Source organism: Dermochelys coriacea, chromosome 1 (genome assembly GCF_009764565.3).
Source record: "Dermochelys coriacea isolate rDerCor1 chromosome 1, rDerCor1.pri.v4, whole genome shotgun sequence".
NCBI classification, from domain to species: domain Eukaryota; kingdom Metazoa; phylum Chordata; order Testudines; family Dermochelyidae; genus Dermochelys; species Dermochelys coriacea.
Genome location: NC_050068.2, coordinates 310,575,734 through 310,598,562, shown reverse-complemented (window position 1 = coordinate 310,598,562; position 22,829 = coordinate 310,575,734). Strand labels below are relative to the sequence as shown.

The 22,829-nt window shown below is 37.4% G+C and overlaps 1 protein-coding gene across 26 annotated transcripts in view; it reads left to right on the top strand.

Annotated features, from left to right (window-relative positions):
* The window catches only part of CADPS2 (calcium dependent secretion activator 2), a 592,957-nt gene that overhangs the window by 405,439 nt on the left and 164,689 nt on the right, over positions 1-22,829 (top strand). For 17 of the 26 annotated variants that reach the window (XM_038405335.2, XM_043495766.1, XM_038405313.2 and 14 more), the window contains exons 10-13: positions 12,666-12,774; positions 13,704-13,907; positions 16,199-16,207; positions 18,787-18,923. In XM_038405335.2, the coding sequence (XP_038261263.1) occupies positions 12,666-12,774; positions 13,704-13,907; positions 16,199-16,207; positions 18,787-18,923 (459 nt within the window). The remainder of the gene's footprint in view (positions 1-12,665; positions 12,775-13,703; positions 13,908-16,198; positions 16,208-18,786; positions 18,924-22,829) is intronic. The other 9 variants (XM_038405345.2, XM_038405323.2, XM_038405244.2 and 6 more) reach the window with 1 other exon arrangement.

Below are 22,829 nucleotides of genomic sequence, written 5' to 3'. Positions count from 1 at the left end.
TTGACTGAGTAAGGGCTGCAAGATTTGGTCCTGTATATCTTAGCTATAAGACTTTCATGAAAGAATTCATTTTTGAACCATGGACCTTACAGTCTGTTTTCAGTAAAAATGGGTTGGAAAGATTCTAAACATGAAATACTTTGTCCTTTCCTGTTTTTAATTTACCGACAACACAAAATTACTTGACATGGTTAAGTCCAATCTGTGAGGAGTTACAAAGAGGTCTCACTAAACTTAAGTGACTGGGTAACAAAATGGCAGGTGAAATTCTGAGCTAATAACTGCAAAGTAATCCACATTTGAAAAAATAATCCCAGCAATACAAAATGGCGGGGTCTAAATTAGTTGTTACCACTCAGGAAAGATATTAGAGTCATCATGGATAGTCTTCTGAAATTGTCTGCTCAGTGAGCTGCAGCAGCAAAAAAAGCTAACACAATGTTAGGAACTATTAGGAAAGGGATCGATAATAACACAGAAAATATTATAGTGCCACTATATAAATCCATGGTTTGCCCACACCTTGAATACTGAGGGCAGTTCTGGTCACCCAATTTTTAAAAAGATATATTAGAATTGGAAAAGTTGCGGAGAAGAGCAACAAAATGATTATTGGGATGAAACTGCTTTCATACAAGGAGAGATTAAAAAGACTGGGACTGTTCAGTTTAGAAATGAGACAATTAAGGGGGGATATGATAGAGGTCTACAAAATCATGAATGGTGTGGAGAAAGTGAATAGGGAAGTGTTACTTATCCCTTCCCATAACACAAGAAGTAGGGGTCACCCAATGAAATTAATAGGCAGCAGATTTAAAACAGAAAAAGTACTTCTTCACACAATGCATGATCAACCTGGAGAACTCTTTGCCGTGGGATATTGTGAAAGCCAAAAGTATAACTGATTTCAGAAAAGAATTAGCTAAGTCCATGGATGATAGGTCCACTAATGGCTATTAGCCAACATGGTCAGGGATAAAGTGCTTTGGGAGTCCCTATACCTCCACCTGCTAAAAACTTGTATTGGATGCCAGGGGATGGATCACTTGAAATTGCCCTGTTCTGTTATACCCGCTGAAGTATCTGGCAGTGGCCACTGTCAGAAACAGGTCACTGATCTAGATGGCCATTCTTATATTCTTATAGTTAAAGTTAATATTTTACTACCCATGATCTCGCCTACCAATTTCTAAATGTGGTGTTTGGACTTCCCTCTTCAGCCACCTAGGGATGAGCTTGACACAGGACAAAGTATGTGATGTCTGTATGTCTAAAACTACTTCCTATATTGAGAAATAATTTGTAAGGCTCACTACCCTCTCTTCCTTAAGACCCAGTTCCTCTATGATTCCTACAAGAAATCCATGAGCTGTGTTGACTTAGTTGGGTGGTAGTAGGGGATAGCTGGCCATCCTTACAGGGTGAGGAACTCTATCCTTGGAATTCTGAAAAAGATCTGAGCATTGTGGTGGATAATCAGCTAAACATGAACTCCCAGTGTGACACTTTGTCCAAAAGGCCTAGCACAGTCTTTGGATGTACAAACAGGAGAATCTTGAGTAGGAGTATGGAGGCTATGTTACCTCTGTGTTTGGCAATGGTGTGCCCACTGCTGGAATACTGTGTCTAAATCTGGAGTCCACAATTCAAGAAGGATGTTGATAAATTGGAGAGGGTTCTGAGAAGAACCATGAGAATGACTAAAGGATTGGAAAACATGCCTTATAATGAGAGACTTGAAGAGCTCAATCTATTTAACTTAACGAAGAGAAGGCTAAGGGATATTTAAATCACAATTACAGATATCTAGATGAGGAACAGAAATTTGATAATAGAAGGCTTTACAGTCTAGCAGACAAAGGTATAATAAAATCCCATGGCTGGAAGTTGAAGCTAGATAAATCCAAGATAGAAACAAGACACAGGTATTAACAGTAGGAGTAATTAACCATTGGAACAGTTTATCGAGGGTTGTGGCAGGTTCTCTGTTACTACAGCTCTTTAAATCAAGATTGGAAAAGATTTGTTCTAGTTCAAAAAGAAATGAATTCAGGGAAGTCCTATGGGCCTGTGTTAAGCAGGAGGTCAGACTAGATTATTGCAGTGGTTCCTTTAGCTTTAAAATCTATGAATCCAAATCTATGAAGCCAAGCTATAAATATAAACTAGTAGCTTTAGTTTTATATATATTGTTGTTGAGTTCTGTAACTTTCTCATCTCAACAACTCAGTCACATTTCACCAACTCAGTCACATATCCTAAGCTCTATCTCAAAAATGTAAGAAAAAGAGGAAGGTTCTTATATGCTCTTCAAGTTTCTCCATGAACTAGCAGTACCCACACCCTATCTCGGGGTAGGAGAATTCTGCAAGGGCATGAGCCACACAGGAGGTGCAAATTTTTTATGCATAGAGAGACACTGAGTAAGGTAATATCTTTTATTGGAGTAATTTCTTTTGGTGGAAGAGACAAGCTTTTGAGCCACACAGAGCTCTTCTTCAGGTCTGGGAAAGGTACTCAGAGTATTGCAGCTAAAGGTGGAACAGATTGTTTAGAGCTGTAACCTCTGGGCGTCCGCAGACTGTATCTAAAGGGTCCGGGAAAAGGTCATTGTTACCATAGAACAGTGGCTTACAACCTGTGGTCAGCGGATTCGTGGTGTTCACAGACTATATTTAAGATTTCCAAAGGGGTCCGCACCTCCATTCCAAATTTGTTAGGGGCCCACAAATGAAAAAAGGTTGAAAACCACTGGTTTAGAGTAAATAGTTGACACGTTCTAAGAGACCATTCAAAGTGAAGTGGCAAATTAATACCTCTGCAGTCATAGGACAAACAAAGGGAGAAGGGAGGGTTAGTGGGTTACAGATTGTTATAATAAACCATAAATCCATTTCTGTATTAAGTCCATGGTTTTCAGTGTCTAGCAAAGTTATGAATTAAAGCTCCTAGGCTCATCCTTTGAAGGTTTTGTGCAAGTTTCCTTTGAGGATGAAGATTGAGAGGTCAAATATGTAGTGATTGCTTTGTGAAAAGTGTTTGCCCACAGGTGATATTGTGTTTTTGTGTTTTATTATTTTCTGTATGAGTTCATTCGAGAGAGTAGTGATTGTCTCATTTCACCCATGTAGCTGATATTGAGGCATGCAGTGCACTGGATGAAGTACGCTACCTGTTGTGATAGGCACGTGTAGGACCCCTGGATCTTGAAAGATGTGTTGCAGGGGGTATTGGTAGCAGTGGGGATATGTCTGCAGATTTTGCATCTGTTGTTCTGGCAGGATCTTGTGCCACTTTGAGTTGCTGTGTCCTTTTCTCTGGGGACCTTGCTTCTGATGATGAGCTGGGTGAGGTTGCGGGCTTGTATGAGGGCCAGAAGAGGGGATTCTGGAAGTATTTCAGAATGGGGTCTCCATCGACTATGTGTTGTAGTTGTTTAATGATAGCCCCATATGGGTCCCAGCGTAGAGTGGTAGGTGACAACTATGGGTGTGTGGTCAAAGTGGTTTTTTTCCCATAATGAAGCAGGTTCTTGTGGGATATTTAGGTGGCCCATTCCATGATCTGACCTACTTCTCTGGTGGAATGTCCTTGTTTGCTGAAGGCGGTTTTAAGTGTGTTAAGGTGTGTATTCTGGACTATCTCCTTGGAGCATATTCTGTGGTATCTGAGTGCCTGGCTGTAGATAACAGATTTTTTGTGTGATTGGGATAGTTACTAGATCGGTGAAGGGAGGTGTGGTGGTCCTGTGGGTGTCTTGTATATAGTTATTTGTAGGGTTTCATTGTTGAAGTTGATTGTGGTGTCCAGGAGGTTGATCCTGGTGTGGGAGTGTTCTAGTTTGATGGGTGGGTAGTGGTTGTTGAAGTTGTGGTGGAAATCTGTGAGGAAGTTTAGGTTGTCTGTTCAGAGGATGAAAATATCATTGATGTATCTCAGATATAACATTGGTTTCGTAGGGCATTAGTCCAGAAATTCTTCCTCAAGGTGGCCCATGAAATCCTGGCCTCATAGACTTTATACATAAAAATGTGACAGTGCACTACAACAAAAGAAAGTGGAAGCACACTTTATAATCATAGAGTCCAGTGAGTGTTGATTTTCTAGATTTATTTTTAAATCTTTTTTCCTAGGAGCTTTTACAATTTGAAAATATTTTAGGTTAAATGTATAATTTTGCTTTACCTTTATACTGTAAGAAGGATTTTTTATTAGCAGTGCAGTATATTGTTGGGCTTGGGAGTATGATTGCATCAGTTAAATATCCAGTAAAACATAAGGGAAATAGGGTAACTAAAGAATTTATAGCAGGTGGTAACACCTGTGCCTCCCTAATTCCAGCCCAAACAATCTGCAATCTTGTTGTGAGACAGCAAAGAGAATCTGTAGTGACCCAGATGGGAGTATAGAGAAGGGGACTGTGGCTCAGGTTCAATCACAGTTTTCTGTGGTGGGGGATCATTACTATAATTAGTTCCAGTGGCTACTGACAAGTCTGTCTGTAAATGGCAATATGTGATTCATGAAAAAATATGTGGAAAAATAGCAAATGTGAGCTCAAAATTACATGCCAGATGGGTACAGTTGTGAGTGTGTTGTTCATATCCAAGTGAATACACAACATTACTCTAGCTTGGAATGGTGAGGGAGGGTTTAACATACATTTAAAAGAGTAGCAGTGAACAAAAATAAGATATTTTTTCTTTCCTCCTTATTGTAAGCCCTTTCTAGCAGGGAATTGTCTCTTATTTGTTCTACTAAGCACCTTGCACGCTTTTGATTGCTGCAAAAATAATTAACACTAATAACAAAAACGTTGTGGCAGGAGCACTGATTCCTGATGAGACAAAAACTGATGCAGCTAAAACAATGTTTTTGGAATATACATGAAAACCAAAAAGAAAAGGAGTACTTGTGGCACCTTAAAGACTAACAAATTTATCTAAGCATAAGCTTTCGTGAGCTACAGCTCACTTCATCGGATGCATTGTAGTTTCCTCAAGAAGTCAGTGATGTCTCAAAGATAGCTGGGAGTGCTGGTAGCGTAGGGCCTGAGGAGGGAGTCTACATAGTCAGACAATCCTGCTGTCAGGGTGCCAATGCCTGAGATGATGGGGCATCCAGGATTTCCAGGTTTATGGATCTTGGGTAGCAGATAGAATACTCCAGATCAGGGTTTCAGGGGTGTGTCTGTGTGGATTTGTTCTTGTGCTTTTTCAGGGAGTTTTTTGAGCAAATGGTGTAGTTTCTTTTGGTAACCCTCAGTGGGATCAGAGGGTAATGGCCTGTAGAAAGTGGTGTTGGAGAGCTGCCTAGTAGTCTCTCGTTCATATTCCGACCTATTCATGATAACGACAGCACCTCCTTTGTCAGCCTTTTTGATTATGATGTCAGAGTTGTGTCTGAGGCTGTGGATGGCATTGTGTTCTGCACGGCTGAGGTTATGGGGCAAGTGATGCTGCTTTTTCACAATTTCAGCCCGTGCACATTGGCGGAAGCACTCTATGTAGAAGTCCAGTCTGTTGTTTCGACCTTCAGGAGGAGTCCACCCAGAATCTTTTGTAGTGTTGGTAGGAAGGTCTCTGTGGGTTAGTATGTTCAGAGGTGTGTTGGAAATATTCCTTGAGTCAGAGATGTCGAAAATAGGATTCTAGGTCACCACAGAACTGTATCATGTTTGTGGGGGTGGAGGGGCAAAAGGAGAGGCCCCGAGATAAGACAGATTCTTCTGCTGGGCTAGTATAGTTGAATAGATTAACAATATTGCTGGATGGGTTAAGGGAACCACTGTTGTGGCCCCTTGTGGCATGTAAACTAATTTAGATAGTTTAGTGTCCTTTTTCTTTTGTAGAGAAGCAAAGTGTGTGTTGTAAATGGCTTGTCTAGTTTTTGTAAAGTCCAGCCATGAGGAAGATTGTGTGGAAGGTTGGTTTTTTATGAGAGTATCCAGTTTTGAGAGCTCATTCTTAAGCTTCCCCTGTTTGCTGTAGAGGATGTTAATCAGGTGGTTCCACAGTTTCTTTGAGAGTGTGTGGCACAAGCTTTCAGCATAGTCTGTGTGGTATGTAGATTGTAATGGATTTTTTACCTTCAGTCCTTTTGGTATGATGTCCATCTGTTTGCCTTTGGAGAGGAAGATGATGTCTGTCTGTGTATCTGTACAAGTTTTTTCATGAAGTTGATAGAGTTCCACTCCATACAGCTAAATTCAGTGCCTTGCATAATGACAGGTTTCAGAGTAGCAGCCGTGTTAGTCTGTATTCGCAAAAAGAAAAGAAGTACTTGTGGCACCTTAGAGACTAACAAATTTATTTGAGCATAAGCTTTCGTGAGCTACAGCTCACTTCATCGGATGCATTTGGTGGAAAAAACAGAGGAGAGATTTATATACACACACACACACAGAGAACATGAAACAATGGGTTTATCATACACACTGTAAGGAGAGTGATCACTTAAGATAAGCCATCACCAGCAGCAGGGGGGGGAAAGGGGAAAAACCTTTCATGGTGACAAGCAAGGTAGGCTAATTCCAGCAGTTAACAAGAATATCAGAGGAACAGTGGGGGGTGGGGTGGGAGGGAGAAATATCATGGGGAAATAGTTTTACTTTGTGTAATGACTCATCCATTCCCAGTCTCTATTCAAGCCTAAGTTAATTGTATCCAGTTTGCAAATTAATTCCAATTCAGCAGTCTCTCGTTGGAGTCTGTTTTTGAAGCTTTTTTGTTGAAGTATAGCCACTCTTAGGTCTGTGATCGAGTGACCAGAGAGATTGAAGTGTTCTCCAACTGTTTTTTGAATGTTATAATTCTTGACGTCTGATTTGTGTCCATTCATTCTTTTACGTAGAGACTGTCCAGTTTGGCCAATGTACATGGCAGAGGGGCATTGCTGGCACATGATGGCATATATCACATTGGTAGATGCACAGGTGAACGAGCCTCTGATAGTGTGGCTGATGTGATTAGGCCCTATGATGGTATCCCCTGAATAGATATGTGGACAGAGTTGGCAACGGGCTTTGTTGCAAGGATAGGTTCCTGGGTTAGTGGTTCTGTTGTGTGGTGTGTGGTTGCTGGTGAGTATTTGCTTCAGATTGGGGGGCTGTCTGTAAGCAAGGACTGGTCTGTGCCCCGACCTGGGGTATTCTATCTGCTACCCAAGATCCATAAACCTGGAAATCCTGGACGCCCCATCATCTCAGGCATTGGCACCCTGACAGCAGGATTGTCTGGCTATGTAGACTCCCTCCTCAGGCCCTTCGTTACCAGCACTCCCAGCTATCTTCGAGACACCACCGATTTCCTGAGGAAACTACAGTCCATTGGTGATCTTCCTAAAAACACCATCCTAGCCACTATGGATGTAGAAGCCCTCTACACCAACATTCCACACAAAGATGGACTACAAGCCGTCAGGAACAGTATCCCCGATACTGTCACGGCTAACCTGGTGGCTGAACTTTGTGATTTTGTCCTCACCCATAACTATTTCACATTTGGTGACAATGTATACCTTCAAATCAGCGGCACTGCGATGGGTACCCGCATGGGCCCACAGTATGCCAACATTTTTATGGCTGACTTAGAACAACGCTTCCTCAGCTCTCGTCCCCTAATGCCCCTACTCTACTTGCGCTACATTGATGACATCTTCATCATCTGGACCCATGGAAAAGAAGCTCTTGAGGAATTCCACCATGATTTCAACAATTTCCATCCCACCATCAACCTCAGCCTGGACCAGTCCACACAAGAGATCCACTTCCTGGACACTACGGTGCTAATAAGCGATGGTCACATAAACACCACCCTGTATCGGAAACCTACTGACCGCTATTCCTACCTACATGCCTCTAGCTTTCATCCAGATCATACCACTCGATCTATTGTCTACAGCCAAGCGCTACGATATAACCGCATTTGCTCCAACCCCTCAGACAGAGACAAACACCTACAAGATCTCTATCATGCATTCCTACAACTACAATACCCACCTGCTGAAGTGAAGAAACAGATTGACAGAGCCAGAAGAGTACCCAGAAGTCACCTACTACAGGACAGGCCCAACAAAGAAAACAACAGAACGCCACTAGCCATCACCTTCAGCCCCCAACTAAAACCTCTCCAACGCATCATCAAGGATCTACAACCTATCCTGAAGGACGACCCATCACTCTCACAGATCTTGGGAGACAGACCAGTCCTTGCTTACAGACAGCCCCCCAGTCTGAAGCAAATACTCACCAGCAACCACACACCACACAACAGAACCACTAACCCAGGAACCTATCCTTGCAACAAAGCCCGTTGCCAACTCTGTCCACATATCTATTCAGGGGATACCATCATAGGGCCTAATCACATCAGCCACACTATCAGAGGCTCGTTCACCTGCGCATCTACCAATGTGATATATGCCATCATGTGCCAGCAATGCCCCTCTGCCATGTACATTGGCCAAACTGGATAGTCTCTACGTAAAAGAATGAATGGACACAAATCAGACGTCAAGAATTATAACATTCAAAAACCAGTTGGAGAACACTTCAATCTCTCTGGTCACTCGATCACAGACCTAAGAGTGGCTATACTTCAACAAAAAAGCTTCGAAAACAGACTCCAACGAGAGACTGCTGAATTGGAATTAATTTGCAAACTGGATACAATTAACTTAGGCTTGAATAGAGACTGGGAATGGATGAGTCATTACACAAAGTAAAACTATTTCCCCATGGTATTTCTCCCTCCCACCCCACCCCCCACTGTTCCTCTGATATTCTTGTTAACTGCTGGAATTAGCCTACCTTGCTTGTCACCATGAAAGGTGTTCCTCCTTTCCCCCCCCCCCGCTGCTGGTGATGGCTTATCTTAAGTGATCACTCTCCTTACAGTGTGTATGATAAACCCATTGTTTCATGTTCTCTGTGTGTGTGTATATAAATCTCTCCTCTGTTTTTTCCACCAAATGCATCCGATGAAGTGAGCTGTAGCTCACGAAAGCTTATGCTCTAATAAATTTGTTAGTCTCTAAGGTGCCACAAGTACTCCTTTTCTTTTTGCGAAGTATATTATCTCTAACTGTGGTCCAGAACCATGAAGGTACTGCCAGGGTGTGCTCATTCCCACCTGGCAGTCAAGCTTTGAACACTATACTCCACCTCCTAGAGTCTGGAACTGCTGAGAAGATATGGGAGACTGTTGGAGCCGTATGTCTTCCAAATCTTCCCTCTCTAATAGAGGTGGGGGTAGTGAAAACTTGTCTGTTCCCTTCCCCCTGCCTTCTGGTGGGGAATGCTTCACCTTATGGGCTTGGTTTCCTTTTAAAAAATGGTATACCTTGGTGAAATTGTTTTACAGCCCATTTTCAGGTTTGTAATAAACAAACAAAAATTTATAGTAGCTTTGCATTTTGTTATAAATAAACATTAACATGCAAGCTAATTAAACATGTGTATGAGACCCTGATATTTGGTTCTGTGGAAACGATGAGCTGCCGAGAACTCCAGTTACAGACAAGAAATTTACGTTTCTTCCTACCTAACAGTGCTCAATTTGTGCCAGAGCTTGCCATGGCTGAGCCCCTGCACCTCTAGGCTTGGCAGTTCATAGCCCTGGCACTTCTGGGCTTGCTGCATGAGTTGTTAATGTAAAAAACTTGCTTGAGCCCTGGCACATCTTTCATTACAAATTAAGCACTACAACCTAATATTGCTATTTAAGAAGATAGATCAGTTCTATTTTTATCTGAAAATATCTTGTCTCTAACTTCAGACTTCACATTTTTGACAGTTATTTTCTGAATTATCAGGGGAAACTTCCTTTAGCCCAATTACTTGAAAATGTATTTCACCACTTTTTCGGCTTTTGTTTATGATGAAACAACAAAATGTATATTTTCATAGATTTGTAGATTCCAAGTCCAGGAGGGACCATTTTGATCATCTAACCAACCACAAGCCTTAGAAGTTCCACAAAATAATTCCTCAAACATATCTTTTAGAACAAAATCCAGTCTGGATTTAAAAGTAGTCAGTAGTATAGAATCCACCACAACCCTTGATAAATTGTTCCAGTTGTTCATTACTCTCAAAATTATGCCTTATTTCCCGTCTGAATTTGTCTAGATTCAACTTCCAGTCATTAGATCTTGTTATACCTTTCTCAGCTATGTTAAAGAGCCTATTATTAAATATTTGTTCCCTGTGCATGTTGTTGTTCTGTTGTCCACAATGAGGGTTTTCCACCTTCCTGTTTAGCTTCTCATGTGGCCACTGACAGAGATAGGTAGCAGACTAAATGGACCATTGATGTAATCCGATGAGACAATTCCTGTGTGCCCATGTTTTCTGAAAGATTTTCTAATGATTTTATTCTCTTTGTTTTAGGATTTGAAAAAGTTTAGGTTTTATATATTTAAACAAAATCTAAAACTTAGCATTGATTTTGAGGAATGTTCCTTTAGAAAAATGTAAGTAAAGCCAACAAACTATGTTGCACAGTCGGTAGGAGACCACCTTATGGTGCAAAGCGATGCAGGACATATTAGGAGTGAGCCTAGTACCAAGTAATTCACGATGTCTTCACAGATGTACAGTAACTGCAGGAAAAAACTGGAATATAAACATTATCACGATTAGTTAATTACTAATTACCTTTATGATGCAAGTCATTGGTGTGAAATTGTTATTTAAAGCTGCTAGTCTGAGAAGACCGATATGGATACAGAACAAACTGGATCCGCTGGTAAGAACAACATGTGTTTTAGCGTATAGCCAAATGCAGGAACATTCAGCTGGGAACAAAGATTGTAGGCCACATTTGCAAGATGGGGGTCCGTATCTTGGGATTTGGTGATGCTGAAAAGGACTTCAGGGTCATGGTACATAACCAATTGAATGTGAAGTCCCAGTGCAATGCTGTAGCTCAGAGAGCAAATATGATCCTTGGGTGTATAAGCAGGTGAATATCAAGTAGCAGTAGAGAGGTGGTATTGTCTCTGTATATGGCATTAGTAGACCATCACTGGAATGTTGTCCCAGTTCTGGTGTCAACACTTCAGAAAGGATGTTGAAAAATTAGAGAGGGTTCAGAAAAGAGCTGCAAGGATGATTTGCAGTCTGAAAAATCATTCCTTTTAGTTGAGAGACTGAAGTACAAAATATATTTAGTTTATCCAGGAAAAAGTTAAATGACTTGATCCTGGTCTACAACTATCTGCATGGGGAAGAGTTCTTCTTATAATAGATGGATCTTTGATCTAGGCAGAAAAAGGCACAACAAGATCTAAGAGTTGGAAACTGAAGCTAAATAAATTCAGACTAGAAATAAAATGTAAATTTTTAGCCGTGAGGGTAATTAACTGTTGGAACAACTTACTTTAGGATGTTGTAGATTCTCTGTCACCTGAAGTCTTTGTAAATCAAGACTCGTTATTTTTCTAAATGATATGCATTAGTTCATACAAAAATTATGGACTTTCTGCATACCGGGGTAAGGTTCTATGGCCTGTGTGGTTCAGGAGGTCAGACTAGCTGATCATAATGGTCCCGTATGGCCTTAAAATCTGTTAATCTGTGTGAAAGAAAATTTTAACCATTTTGGCCAGATTCTGCCACCCTTACTCATGTTGAGCTGTACCTTACTCCTAGGGTAGTCTCGTTTAAATTGATGGACCAAGCTTGAGGATTGAGGTTGCTGTTCAGCGTGAGTAAAAGAATCTGGCTCTTAGCCAGCATTTGCTGCTCATTTTAATATTTATAGACGTATCTGACTAAATTAAATAAATATTTTAAGTAACAGATAATATACAAAATCTGCATACAGAATCTCATATATGTACATGTGCATTTTATAATTTAATTTATCCTTAGTACATTTATGTGAAAAATTAAAGAGAAGAAGGGTTGGTCTTGTGGTTAAGGTATTTGACTGGAACTCAGGATATTTAGGTTTTGTTCCTGCCTCACCTTAGACTACATTTGTGACACTGGATAAGTCACTTAATTTTTTTGAGCCTAGTTCCCCATCTGTAAAATTGGATCATACTCGACTTGTCTGTCTTGTTCATTTAGATTGTAACTTCTGTGGGCAGGGACTGTTCACTTAACATGTGCATGTACTTCATCATAATGGTGCCAATCTTTTTGGGGGCCCTTACAGCTACTGTAAAACAACAAATAATAATTGAAACAATGCAGTACATTTTCAAAGCAGTGTACAGGAATTTAGCTACCCACATTCCATTATTATTATTATACTTTACATCATAGCTTTCTTTCCTCAGCCCCATGTGAAACTTGGGGTTCACTTCTTCCCCACACTACAGACTATAGGTAGCTCTTACCTCTATTGATTAGGAGTGACCAGACTGCACACTCATTTATCTCCACTGGATGATTGTGTGCCTTTCCCTCTGTCAGCAGTTTCTTTTCCACATGGTAGTCTGCTTCTATTCTTCTGGCAACTGATCCTCTTGGGAGGATGACTTATGGCACTTTCTCACCCCCTCGGTTTGAGCATTTAAAAGATGTGAAGTAGCATTTCTTCTGCTTTCTGTATATGTGTCTTGTTGTTTGTGTTGTATAACACCGGTCAATTATCTGCTGGTATGTAAACCTATGAAATGCAATGTAACAAACCAAAACTCCTGTTCTTATTCAGGTAAGCCAGTACACATTTGCAATGTGCAGTTACAGAGAAAAGAAATCTGAGCCTCAGGAATTAATGCAACTTGAAGGATACACTGTTGATTATACAGCTCCTCACACAGGTACTCTTCATGCTATTACAAAAGTCTTACAGAATATGTACAATAGCAGATTAATTTTACTTTCTTATTATCTTTCATGTTTCTGTCAGTCAACATGATAACGTTGATTTTCTGCCAGTGGCTGAAAGTTTTACAGTTACTACTCTGGGATTTTCAAGTGAGAAAATTATGCTTTAGAAAGAAGGAAGTTTGTTGAAAGAAAGAAAATCAAAAAATTCAAACTAAGGAGTCCAAAAGGTCACGGAGCCATTTGCACTAAAACAAAAACACACCTCTCAGGGAAACACAGTAAACCAATATCTTCCCCTTTCTTTTTATATTGTTAGTATTGATAGTAAAGATTGACAGACAAAGAGAACTCAGCAGGACTCTACCGAATGAAGTCTGTTAATCTAAACCCACAGACTTCAACATTGCAAGAGTTGGCATGGTCCAGTAAATTTACACCAGAATCAGAAGCCAGGAACTTATAGGTTATAATCCTGATTGAGTAAGTCAGTTAACATCTCTGCCTCAATTTCTGGACATGAAAATAGGAATGATCAAAATTACCTACACACCAGGGATGTTGAGAGGCTTGATTAGTTTGTTTGTGCAGTGGTTTGTAGATGAAAAGTGATATATGAGTGCTAAATATTATTATTATTATTATTTATTAGTCTCTCTCATTCTTGACTCCAATGGGAAACAGATTAGGATTTGGGTTAATCTTTGCCTGGCTTGTATATATTATATCTACATACTACCATTTAATGGCTGTGCTACAAATTTTCTCATGCTTCTTGAGCACAAATACCTATTTAATTCATTTTATGATCTTAAAAATATTGGCATCCAGTTAACATACTAAATATGTATTTAATATTCACGTTAAAAAATCACTGGTGCCATTGTGCACTAATAATTTATTTTGCAATCTATTTTTGCAGGTCTTCAGGGTGCTCAAATGTTTTTCAATGCTGTTAAAGAAGGAGATACGGTAATATTCGCCAGTGATGATGACCAGGATAGAATACTATGGGTTCAAGCAATGTACAGAGCCACAGGCCAGTCATATAAACCCATTCCTGCAAGTCAAGCACAGAAGATGAATCCAAAAGGAGGAAATGTCCACTTGGAATTATCACAGCTTTGTAAGGTTTTGGAGTTTTTTGGTTTGGTTTTGGTTTTTAATAAGTGAAACATGGAGTGGCTCCCTCAGGGAAGATTAAGCAGGAGTGATTCACAAGGAGGATGTTTCCTGACAGTTTGTTCTTAGCTGAAAACTCTTTAACCCAGAGTATCATTAGCAACCAGAGAATGTCTGATTTGGAGGTCATTAATGCTATTGTAAATTATGAAAATATAACAAATAACTGTATACGGGTTAAAGTTGAACCACGTATTGCCATGGAGATAGCATCTGGTGTAGAATATATTTTTCTAAGTGTTAACCATTACAGTGAGCAAAAGGAAAGCATTATTTTTACCCTCATCAATCCATTAGCTTTATAATCTGCTTTTGTGTGCACCCAAATATATTATACAAATATGTTAATGCAAACATAAGATAGAGAGGTGGATGGCCTAGATGGGCTGCAAGACTTCCATACATCCCCAGAGGTTACTAAATTATGTGTTAAATCTTCAAAGCATTCAGACAAGGCATGAAGGGGCTAGAGCTTTAAGAAAGCACCAGAATATTTTAACATTGGCAAAATAACTTATTTTTCTCTAGCCTCGTTCTTGGAAATGGCTGAACCATTTCGGCTGAAGTTTTCCCCCAAAAAAATACCAACCTTTGGCAGAAACCCAGCATATACAATTTCAGACCAAAGAGTTAAAGTTGTACAAAGTTATAAGCAACTGGAATCAAAATCTTATAATGGCAAGTGTTGAGCAACCTTAATATAGGCAGTGCTACCAGTCTCTCATATAATCACATACCCGCTGATGCAGCCCAAGTCATGCTGACTCTGCTGTCATATTCTGTTCGAAGTCACTGTGGGTTGAAGAGAAAAGCTAATTTCAAATAAACGACACATGCTTTTACTGATTAATGCCTTGACTTAGCAAAGCACTTAAACATGTACTTTAGTCCATCTTGCTTGAGCAAACACTGAAACTCATGCTTAACATTAAGCATATGCTGAATTTCCATTGACTTCATATTAACAGCTGGGTGAAATCAGGAGGTATGGTTTTACTTTACTTCTACTTTTGCAAGGCCTATCCATAAGTAAGGTTGCTTCAAGTTAGGCACGTGCATAAATGCTTTGCTGAATCTGGGTCTACCTCTTAAATTTAAAGATGGCTTTTCTCAAAACATATTACTTTAAAAAAAATTGGATATGAGCAGCTTTGAATAAATACCCATATATCTTTAGACCACAAAAGTTTAAAGCAATCTATTAGCAGACTTTTAAAATATTGGTATGTCTCATACTCTTTAACAGTTGCCCTATATCTACAGAAAGTCTTCTGTAATCTAGGGTTTCTTGATACTGTAATTCATCATTCTGATACCAGGTTTTGTCAATATATACACAAATATTTTGTATAATAAAGGTGAACTGGGAAATATTTTGTTGGACATTTAAAACTCTTTTAGAATATAAAACGGGGGATTTAATTCTTATTTATTTTAAAAAATAAAATTTTACCTATTACTATATTTGAATTTGGATCATTAAAAAATACCATAGTGACCCGTGATAATGCTTCATTTTCAGTCACTCCTAGCTTATTTTTATTTGTGAACCAGTTTCTTTTTTCCAGATGTGCCAGAAACATTCACTGAAGACTAAGGGCCTGAATCAACTCCTGTTGAAATCAGTGAAGCCTTTTCATTGATTTTTAGTGAGAGTTAGACCAAGCCTGTGGTCCATTAAATTAAACAATTAACCTATTTATGGTTCCTGAACAGAAAAGGGCACCTTAATTTCACATGTACCTAATCCAGAGATGACGCAGATAGTATTGCTGGGGGGGGGAAGGGGAGTCAAATATGAACTGAAAATAAGCAGGTGCAATTTCAGTCCTCCTTATGTTTTTTTCTCCATAAAGTCAAGGAAGTGAATAGAACTTAAAAAGGAATTGCATTTTTATTATATCATTATGGTGGTCATGGTGTCATTTTTTTACCTTGGTGGGCAAACTAGAAAGTCTCAAACTCATTGCTTCAAGGATCTGATAGAGCAAATTTTTATTCTAAATAATGCTAAAATGTAGTGCTAATCACATTTTTAAACCACAGGCATAAAATATTTATCCCTGTCTTTTAATCTTCCAAACAAGTTCTTATTTTTTTAATTATGCAGTTCAACTTTATTTTAGTGGGGAAAAGATAAACAGTTACTAGAGTGTAAACACTGTAGAGTAAATGGGATATAGTATGTGACACAAACTATTTTTATTATTATTATTATTTCCTGCTCACCTATAGCTGGCAAAGGTAAGTTTTTAACTATTCTTTTCTTTTTTAAAATCTTGAGTGATATAGTTAATGTTTAATATTAGTACCTTAAGGTTTTTTATTGACTTTTGAAGAAAAATATAAAATGCAAATATTGGTAGGAAATGGGCCTTAGGACAAAGTACCGATAAATATGTATATCTGAAAACTTTGTTTTGGTTTTCCCAACTTATTCTGCGTCTGGGTCTGCTATCACAGACTCCACTGATTTCAGTGGTACTTCATTCATGTTCAAGTGTCCATAATAATGCATCTGGATGTTAGGTCAAAGGCTCATTGTGTAACAACACACACGCCACTGATTTCAAATTAATCATCAAAAGAAATATATACTTTTTTAAAAATAAGAAAAAAGATCTTGTACCTGTAATTATGCAGAGAAGAATTAAGTCCCAAAAGCTTAAGCAAGCAGCTGCTGGGTACATGCTATGCACAAGAGACACAGTACAAAGGAACATTATGTGTTCTTTTTTCTGTGACCTGCTGTAATGTTTTTTTAAAAAAGACTCAGTAAAGTAGATATTTATACAAGAAGCAATACTTACTAAGAAATGCAGAAAAAAATCTATGTATTACATTTACAAGGATTGTGTCTGGGGAAATATTTCTATCAATGTAGAACATTTTGGAAACAATATTCAAAATAATTTCACAACATAGTTTAATACTTTGAATCAAATGTAATCTTGTTGATGCCCAAGTGTATCTCTTCAAACTAATATTTTAAATAAGTTTAAACTATTTACCACTTATATTTAAGAAAGGACACTTCAAATTACTGTGTGTGAAGTACAGTCTAAGTTTGTGATTAATGGTAGGCCACTTCTTTCAGAAAACAAATGTTAATCTTTTTAAAAGGTGTTTAATCGTACATGCTGTTGCTTCTTAAATGCTAAGAAATAATATGCTGCTGTTTCTCTAGATAATCATCTTATACCTTAAATCATCAATGTACTGTCACACTGTTTATTTGCTACATCCACCTTGGTGAAATCTGTCACATGGATTTGACTCTTGCTTTGACAATGCAAAGCCAAGTGATATGAATTAGTTTGTGCATCTTTTCAAGATATGATGCTGCAGATCCTTCAGCTTGAATTAAATAATTCTTCCATCTACAAATACAGCTGAAAGTTGGACTTGACATGGATCAATATGATCTGGGGCTAAATTTCTAAATGTGACTGATTATGTTAGCATCATGCCCGCAGATCAATATTGAGTTTTATTATGAACCCGACTCTATAATTGGGTTTAATCAATAAACTTTTGTCTCCCTTTCTTTAGAAATTTTAGGTTTGTACCATGCAGTTATCAAAATTACATTTAGGATACATTTAGGATTCTAGTTTTCTAGTAACGAGCATAAAGAGACATATTTGAATTTAAAGGAACAAAAGCTGAGATCCTATTGTAAGGGAAAGTCAATTTTTAAGTTTATAGGACTGTTCACCCCAATATAGTCTATAGAATCTAGCAGAGCTAATGTGCTAATATATAACTAGTCCTTTTGGGCACTGTAAGGCTTTTTCTGTCCATACTTGGTAGATAATTCACATTGAGGACTTTGACAAAACATACCATTAATGAAAGCAATCATTAGAGCTTGTCTTTTGATAAACCCGCGGGGTTCAAAGGCGTTGAAAGATGCAATCTGTGAAGAACAATAAATTTGGGCCTTTGATTGAAGTGCCATTTGGAATGGCATGTTTTCTCTATGTATTTACACAAAAATACTGCTCCCTTTTTTCATTACTCTTTGCTTGGAGGTTGAAGGAGCTCTTTGCCATTACTACATTTAGGTTTGTCTCATTAAAAGCGGAGTACAAAAAGAAGGCTGGAAATGACCTAGCTCAACCCAATGTGTTCATTTCTGCTCCAGTTTGCCATTTGGGAAATGGGCTTCTAGCAATAGTGAATGTTTTCCATGAGTGTTACTTTGATGTGCAGTGGACATACTCTTTCCTACATTGATAAATAAATGCATAAACTTTTATTGCAATGGAGGAAGGCTATTTATTTGGTAATCTTACTAAAATTAGCAAGAGGGCCTCATGTAAACAAGAAACCCTAGAAATAAATTGTTTACACTCAAGATTATTTTATAATCTGTGATGTTTAAAAAGGTACAATAAAAGAATCATACTGTCAGAATTATTTTAAATATCCTGATTGTGTTTGCAAATAGGTTTTCTAAGCTGGGGTTTTGGTCAAGCACTGGTTTGATTCTGGGCCTTAGCTGGATCATTTATGTTTGATTGGGACAGTACAAGGAAAAAAGAGCTGTTTGTGCTGTCAGTGGCAAGCAACTTAATTACCTATTGTTATATTTAATCTGTGTGGTGCCCAGATTTAAAAAAAAATTCAATAAAACTATTTGCTAGATCAATTTAAGACAAGATTCTATAATTGGAGTCACCTGCATGCACCCGTTGATGTAATTCAGCCCTCAGTTTTTAATGCTTTCAAGAATCTTCTTCATTTTATGAGAGCCATAGGCCATTAATTAAAAGAATATACATGTACTGTATGGTATGGTTTTTCCTGTCTCTGAACAGATGCAGATCGTGCTCAGAAACATGGGATGGATGAATTTATTTCTGCTAATCCCTGCAAGTTTGACCATGCTTCCCTCTTTAGACTACTTCAGAGGCAGACCTTGGATCATAGATTGAATGATTCCTATTCTTGTTTGGTGAGTACAGAATGGAATAAAAGAAATGAAAAAGTGAGAAATAGTTGTTAACAAAGTGGCCTTTTCTTCCTAACTCATTCAATAACTGTGCTTGTAGTTGGGATAAAGGATTCCAATCGATTGGCTTCAAATTTGAAAATTATACACTTGAAGACTACTGCTGTGCCACTCAATAGAGAACAGAATAGACCCAAACTGACTCTGAACTGTAGTTTATCAGCTCCTCTAGGGAGGGCTGAATAAAACAGAAGGCTTTAATAAAAATGGAAACCTCTGTGGTAGGATTTACTAACACCTGTACAGGCATTTTAAGGTACAAATTCAGCTTGCCAGATATCAGACATTATGTCATCTATCTTGTAATTCTCTCTTCTGTCATAGACTAGGAAAGTTAAAAAACCAAAGAATAGAATCAAAACCACAGTGGGAAAAGGCAATAGAATTATGGGGGTTTTAATCAGCTGAGCCAAGGTTCCCTCTATGAGCATAAATCCTGTATAAATTACATGCAATAATTGGTAGTTAGAAATATATTTTTAATTACTACAAGAAAACAGGAAAAATGTGATCACTCTGCCAAAATGACTGGCTTTTCCCCCAAATCTGGAGTATTATTAATAGGGAAAATTGGGGTGAAAAATGTTTGTCAATATTTACTATTCACATTTCATTTATTGTTTGTTTCATTTAATGTTTATTGTATATTGCATTTTTTGTGGTGGCTTTTCCTGTTTTGTTTTGTGTAATTTTTTTAAAGCTTTCCCTCTGATCCTGATTTAATTTAAAACAGTGACAATCAGGAATGACTACATGGAAGTTAGTGGAATTACACAGGTGTAAAAATGGTGTCATTAACATCAGAATCAGATCCCCTAACTTGTTAATGCCATATTTTTAACTTTGGGAGGTCTGGAGTTGTGATCAGTTACTCTAAGCATCGAAGTTTGCTAGCACTTGCTCTTCAAAATTGTGAGTCCTCGCAAGTTAATACAACACTTTTTTTACTTTCATTTCCATTTAACTAACCAGTCGAGGTTGCCCAGATATAACAATTAACAGATTTCTATAGGTTATTTTGTAAAATTTTAAAAATAACTTCTTTGATGGCACTTTCTTTCTTTTAAAACACTTTTAAAATTATGGTTTTCTTTGGTAGTATACCAACTATGTACAAAAAAAGTTAAAGGACTAATTTTGTGTCTGTGAGTTGTGCACTGAATCAAATGAAAAGGCCTAAAGGTACATCTGTACAAAGTAGTTGGCACTCAAGAGAAAGTGGTTAGCTTTCTAACAATGCATCAGGGTCAAAAATCTTTTTTATAATAATACTAATAATATGGTAAGACACTAAATATAACCTTGGACTCAAGAACTTTTAAAAAGAGTTTATGAAGAATATGCAGTGCTATAGCAACCACAAAACAGGTGGATTTCTTATTGCTCTTTGTTATTTTAGCTTTTGTTAAACAGAATGTGCATGCAGAATGTTCTGTTTTCCTTGGAACATAAAAGAGAAATAAATCATTGTATTAACTCCTTCCCCTTTTTGTTTTAAAGAAATATTTTGAGGCTACTAACATAGGAACAGTTAATGCAAACATAGCTATAGTTATGTGTTTGGTGACTTTGTACTGAACATTTCAAATTTTATATACTGCAGATATTTTAAAAAAGAAATACCTCTTTACATTTCAATAAATTAGAATATAATTATCACACAGATGACTACAAAAAACCCTAAACCTTAATTTTTAAGAATGGGAATTATACATAGTCTTTGATTAAACCTATTACCAGCCCTAAACATCTTTAATTTACCACTCTTGTAAACAGTAGGAAGCTTTTTTGCAATTATGCAATAAATAAAAACTGATTGCCAGAAAATTATCTAGTGATCTAACAATATCTAGTGCATAGTTGTTTGCATAATTATATGTGTGCATATATACATATGAGTGTATGTGTGTGGACACATATTATGTGAAGATACACATTTTGTGACAGATTTGTTAAAGGGATAATGGGAAGATGATCTTCATGTAAAAGATTTAATCAATTAAATGACACTCCTATTTCTTATATAGCTACTTTCTGATGTAAATATTCAGCAGATCTAGTGGTGATGTACTGCTTTCTTTATTGATTAATTTATAATTTTGTTTGATTTACATGGATATATAAATATTATAAATCAAAAATCTTCACTAAAAGGTTAATTAAAATATGGGAATATATAATTAATAAATGAATGTTGTTAATGTATAAGAAAAGTATCTTGTTGGTTAATAGTATCATTTTGATGAATTAGGGTATACTGAATCTATGGGTACATTTAATCACCAGGATTCAATTAAACCTCTATTCTCATTTCTTTGCCAGAATAATATGTTCTCTTTACTGAAAAATCTTTTTTATTTATACTTTTACATCAGATTTAGTAATATGAGTGTATAGCTGGACATTATTTTAAAATGTTGAGGGGTTGGGGTTTTTTGGGTGCCATCACAAAACTAGGTTTCCTCTAAAAACATTAAGGGCCTGATCCAAAGCCCATTGAAGGCAATGGAAACATTCCCATTGACTTGAATGGGATTTGGATCATGCTTTAAGAGTTTTATTCTGGACAACTCTGTGTGATAACTGTGAAGAGCTGTCAGACAATAATCCTAAATTAAAGATGAGAGTCAGACTGAGAACATAGGGCCAAATTCCTTTCTGCTGTAACCCCATTGTCTTCAGTGAAGTTACACCATGGATGAGTTGGAACTATAATGTGAATATTTTTTCCAGGAGTCTTTCCTAAGATTTTTGTTTCTATTTCATTTAAATTATAAATATCTAAGACCATTCAAGTATTCTGATTGTATTGGAAATAATTCAAAAGAGATGCTTTCAGATGCTAAACTACTATAATAATTTAATGACATCCAAAACTTTTTTGAAGCATTGGTCGCTTACACCGAAAGATTTTTTTTCTTTTGTTTTTTTCAAATTGTCTTAATATTAAAGTTTAGTTTACACGTTCCTCAATGATCTCTTTTAATGATTAAAAAAGAAAAAAGGTGTCACTGTTAAAAATTTTGCTATTTAAAAGGAAAAATATTATTATCTTCCCACCACAGCCACAATCTTCTACCCCAATGTTTATATCTCTCTTTTTGTTGTATTTGGAGGTTTATTTTGGCACCTTTCCCCAAATCATGAGATGAATCAAATGTTTTTTTTTCTGAATCAGGAATCACATTCTTTGCAGTCTGAATTTGCTCAAAGAATATACAGCTTTCCTTCCCTCAAAGACATTCCTCTCCCCGCCCCCCATCTTCCTCAGTCTGTGCAATTTTGGGCTGATCATCTCAAATCCATTTCCAAAAGGCTCTCAGTGTTCCAGTCCAAGTAATGTACCAGAATGTCTATCCATAATTAAAGGTCAAATCCTCCTCATCTTATTCACATGAGTAGTCCCATAAACTATCTAGTTGTATATCTTTTGAATAAATACAACACTATATATGTTGAAATGATTATGCACAAGCGTGTTATGTAAGAAAGATGAACAAGCAGTCAAATTGTGGTTCATCTCTCTCAGATTAAGTATGCAGTCACAGAGAATTGGCCACCTGGAACTTGTCTTTTAACCATCTTGCTAAAGGCACTATAACATTTGCTTCTAAAATTCTTTTTTAGTTTATCATTCATTACATTAATAAATCCCAGCTCTTTGAGGTGTTTGTTATTATATGTATTTTATAATTTGTCATACAGTGACATTTTTATATTCTGTACAGGATCATGGACATATCAGTGCATTTTTTTCTGAGCTCTGTGGTTCACAGTAGTATTAAGGCTGAAGAACTGCAAAGAGTTACCCCATGACAGTCGCAGTTCTCAAGAGAGCTATTGTTAGAG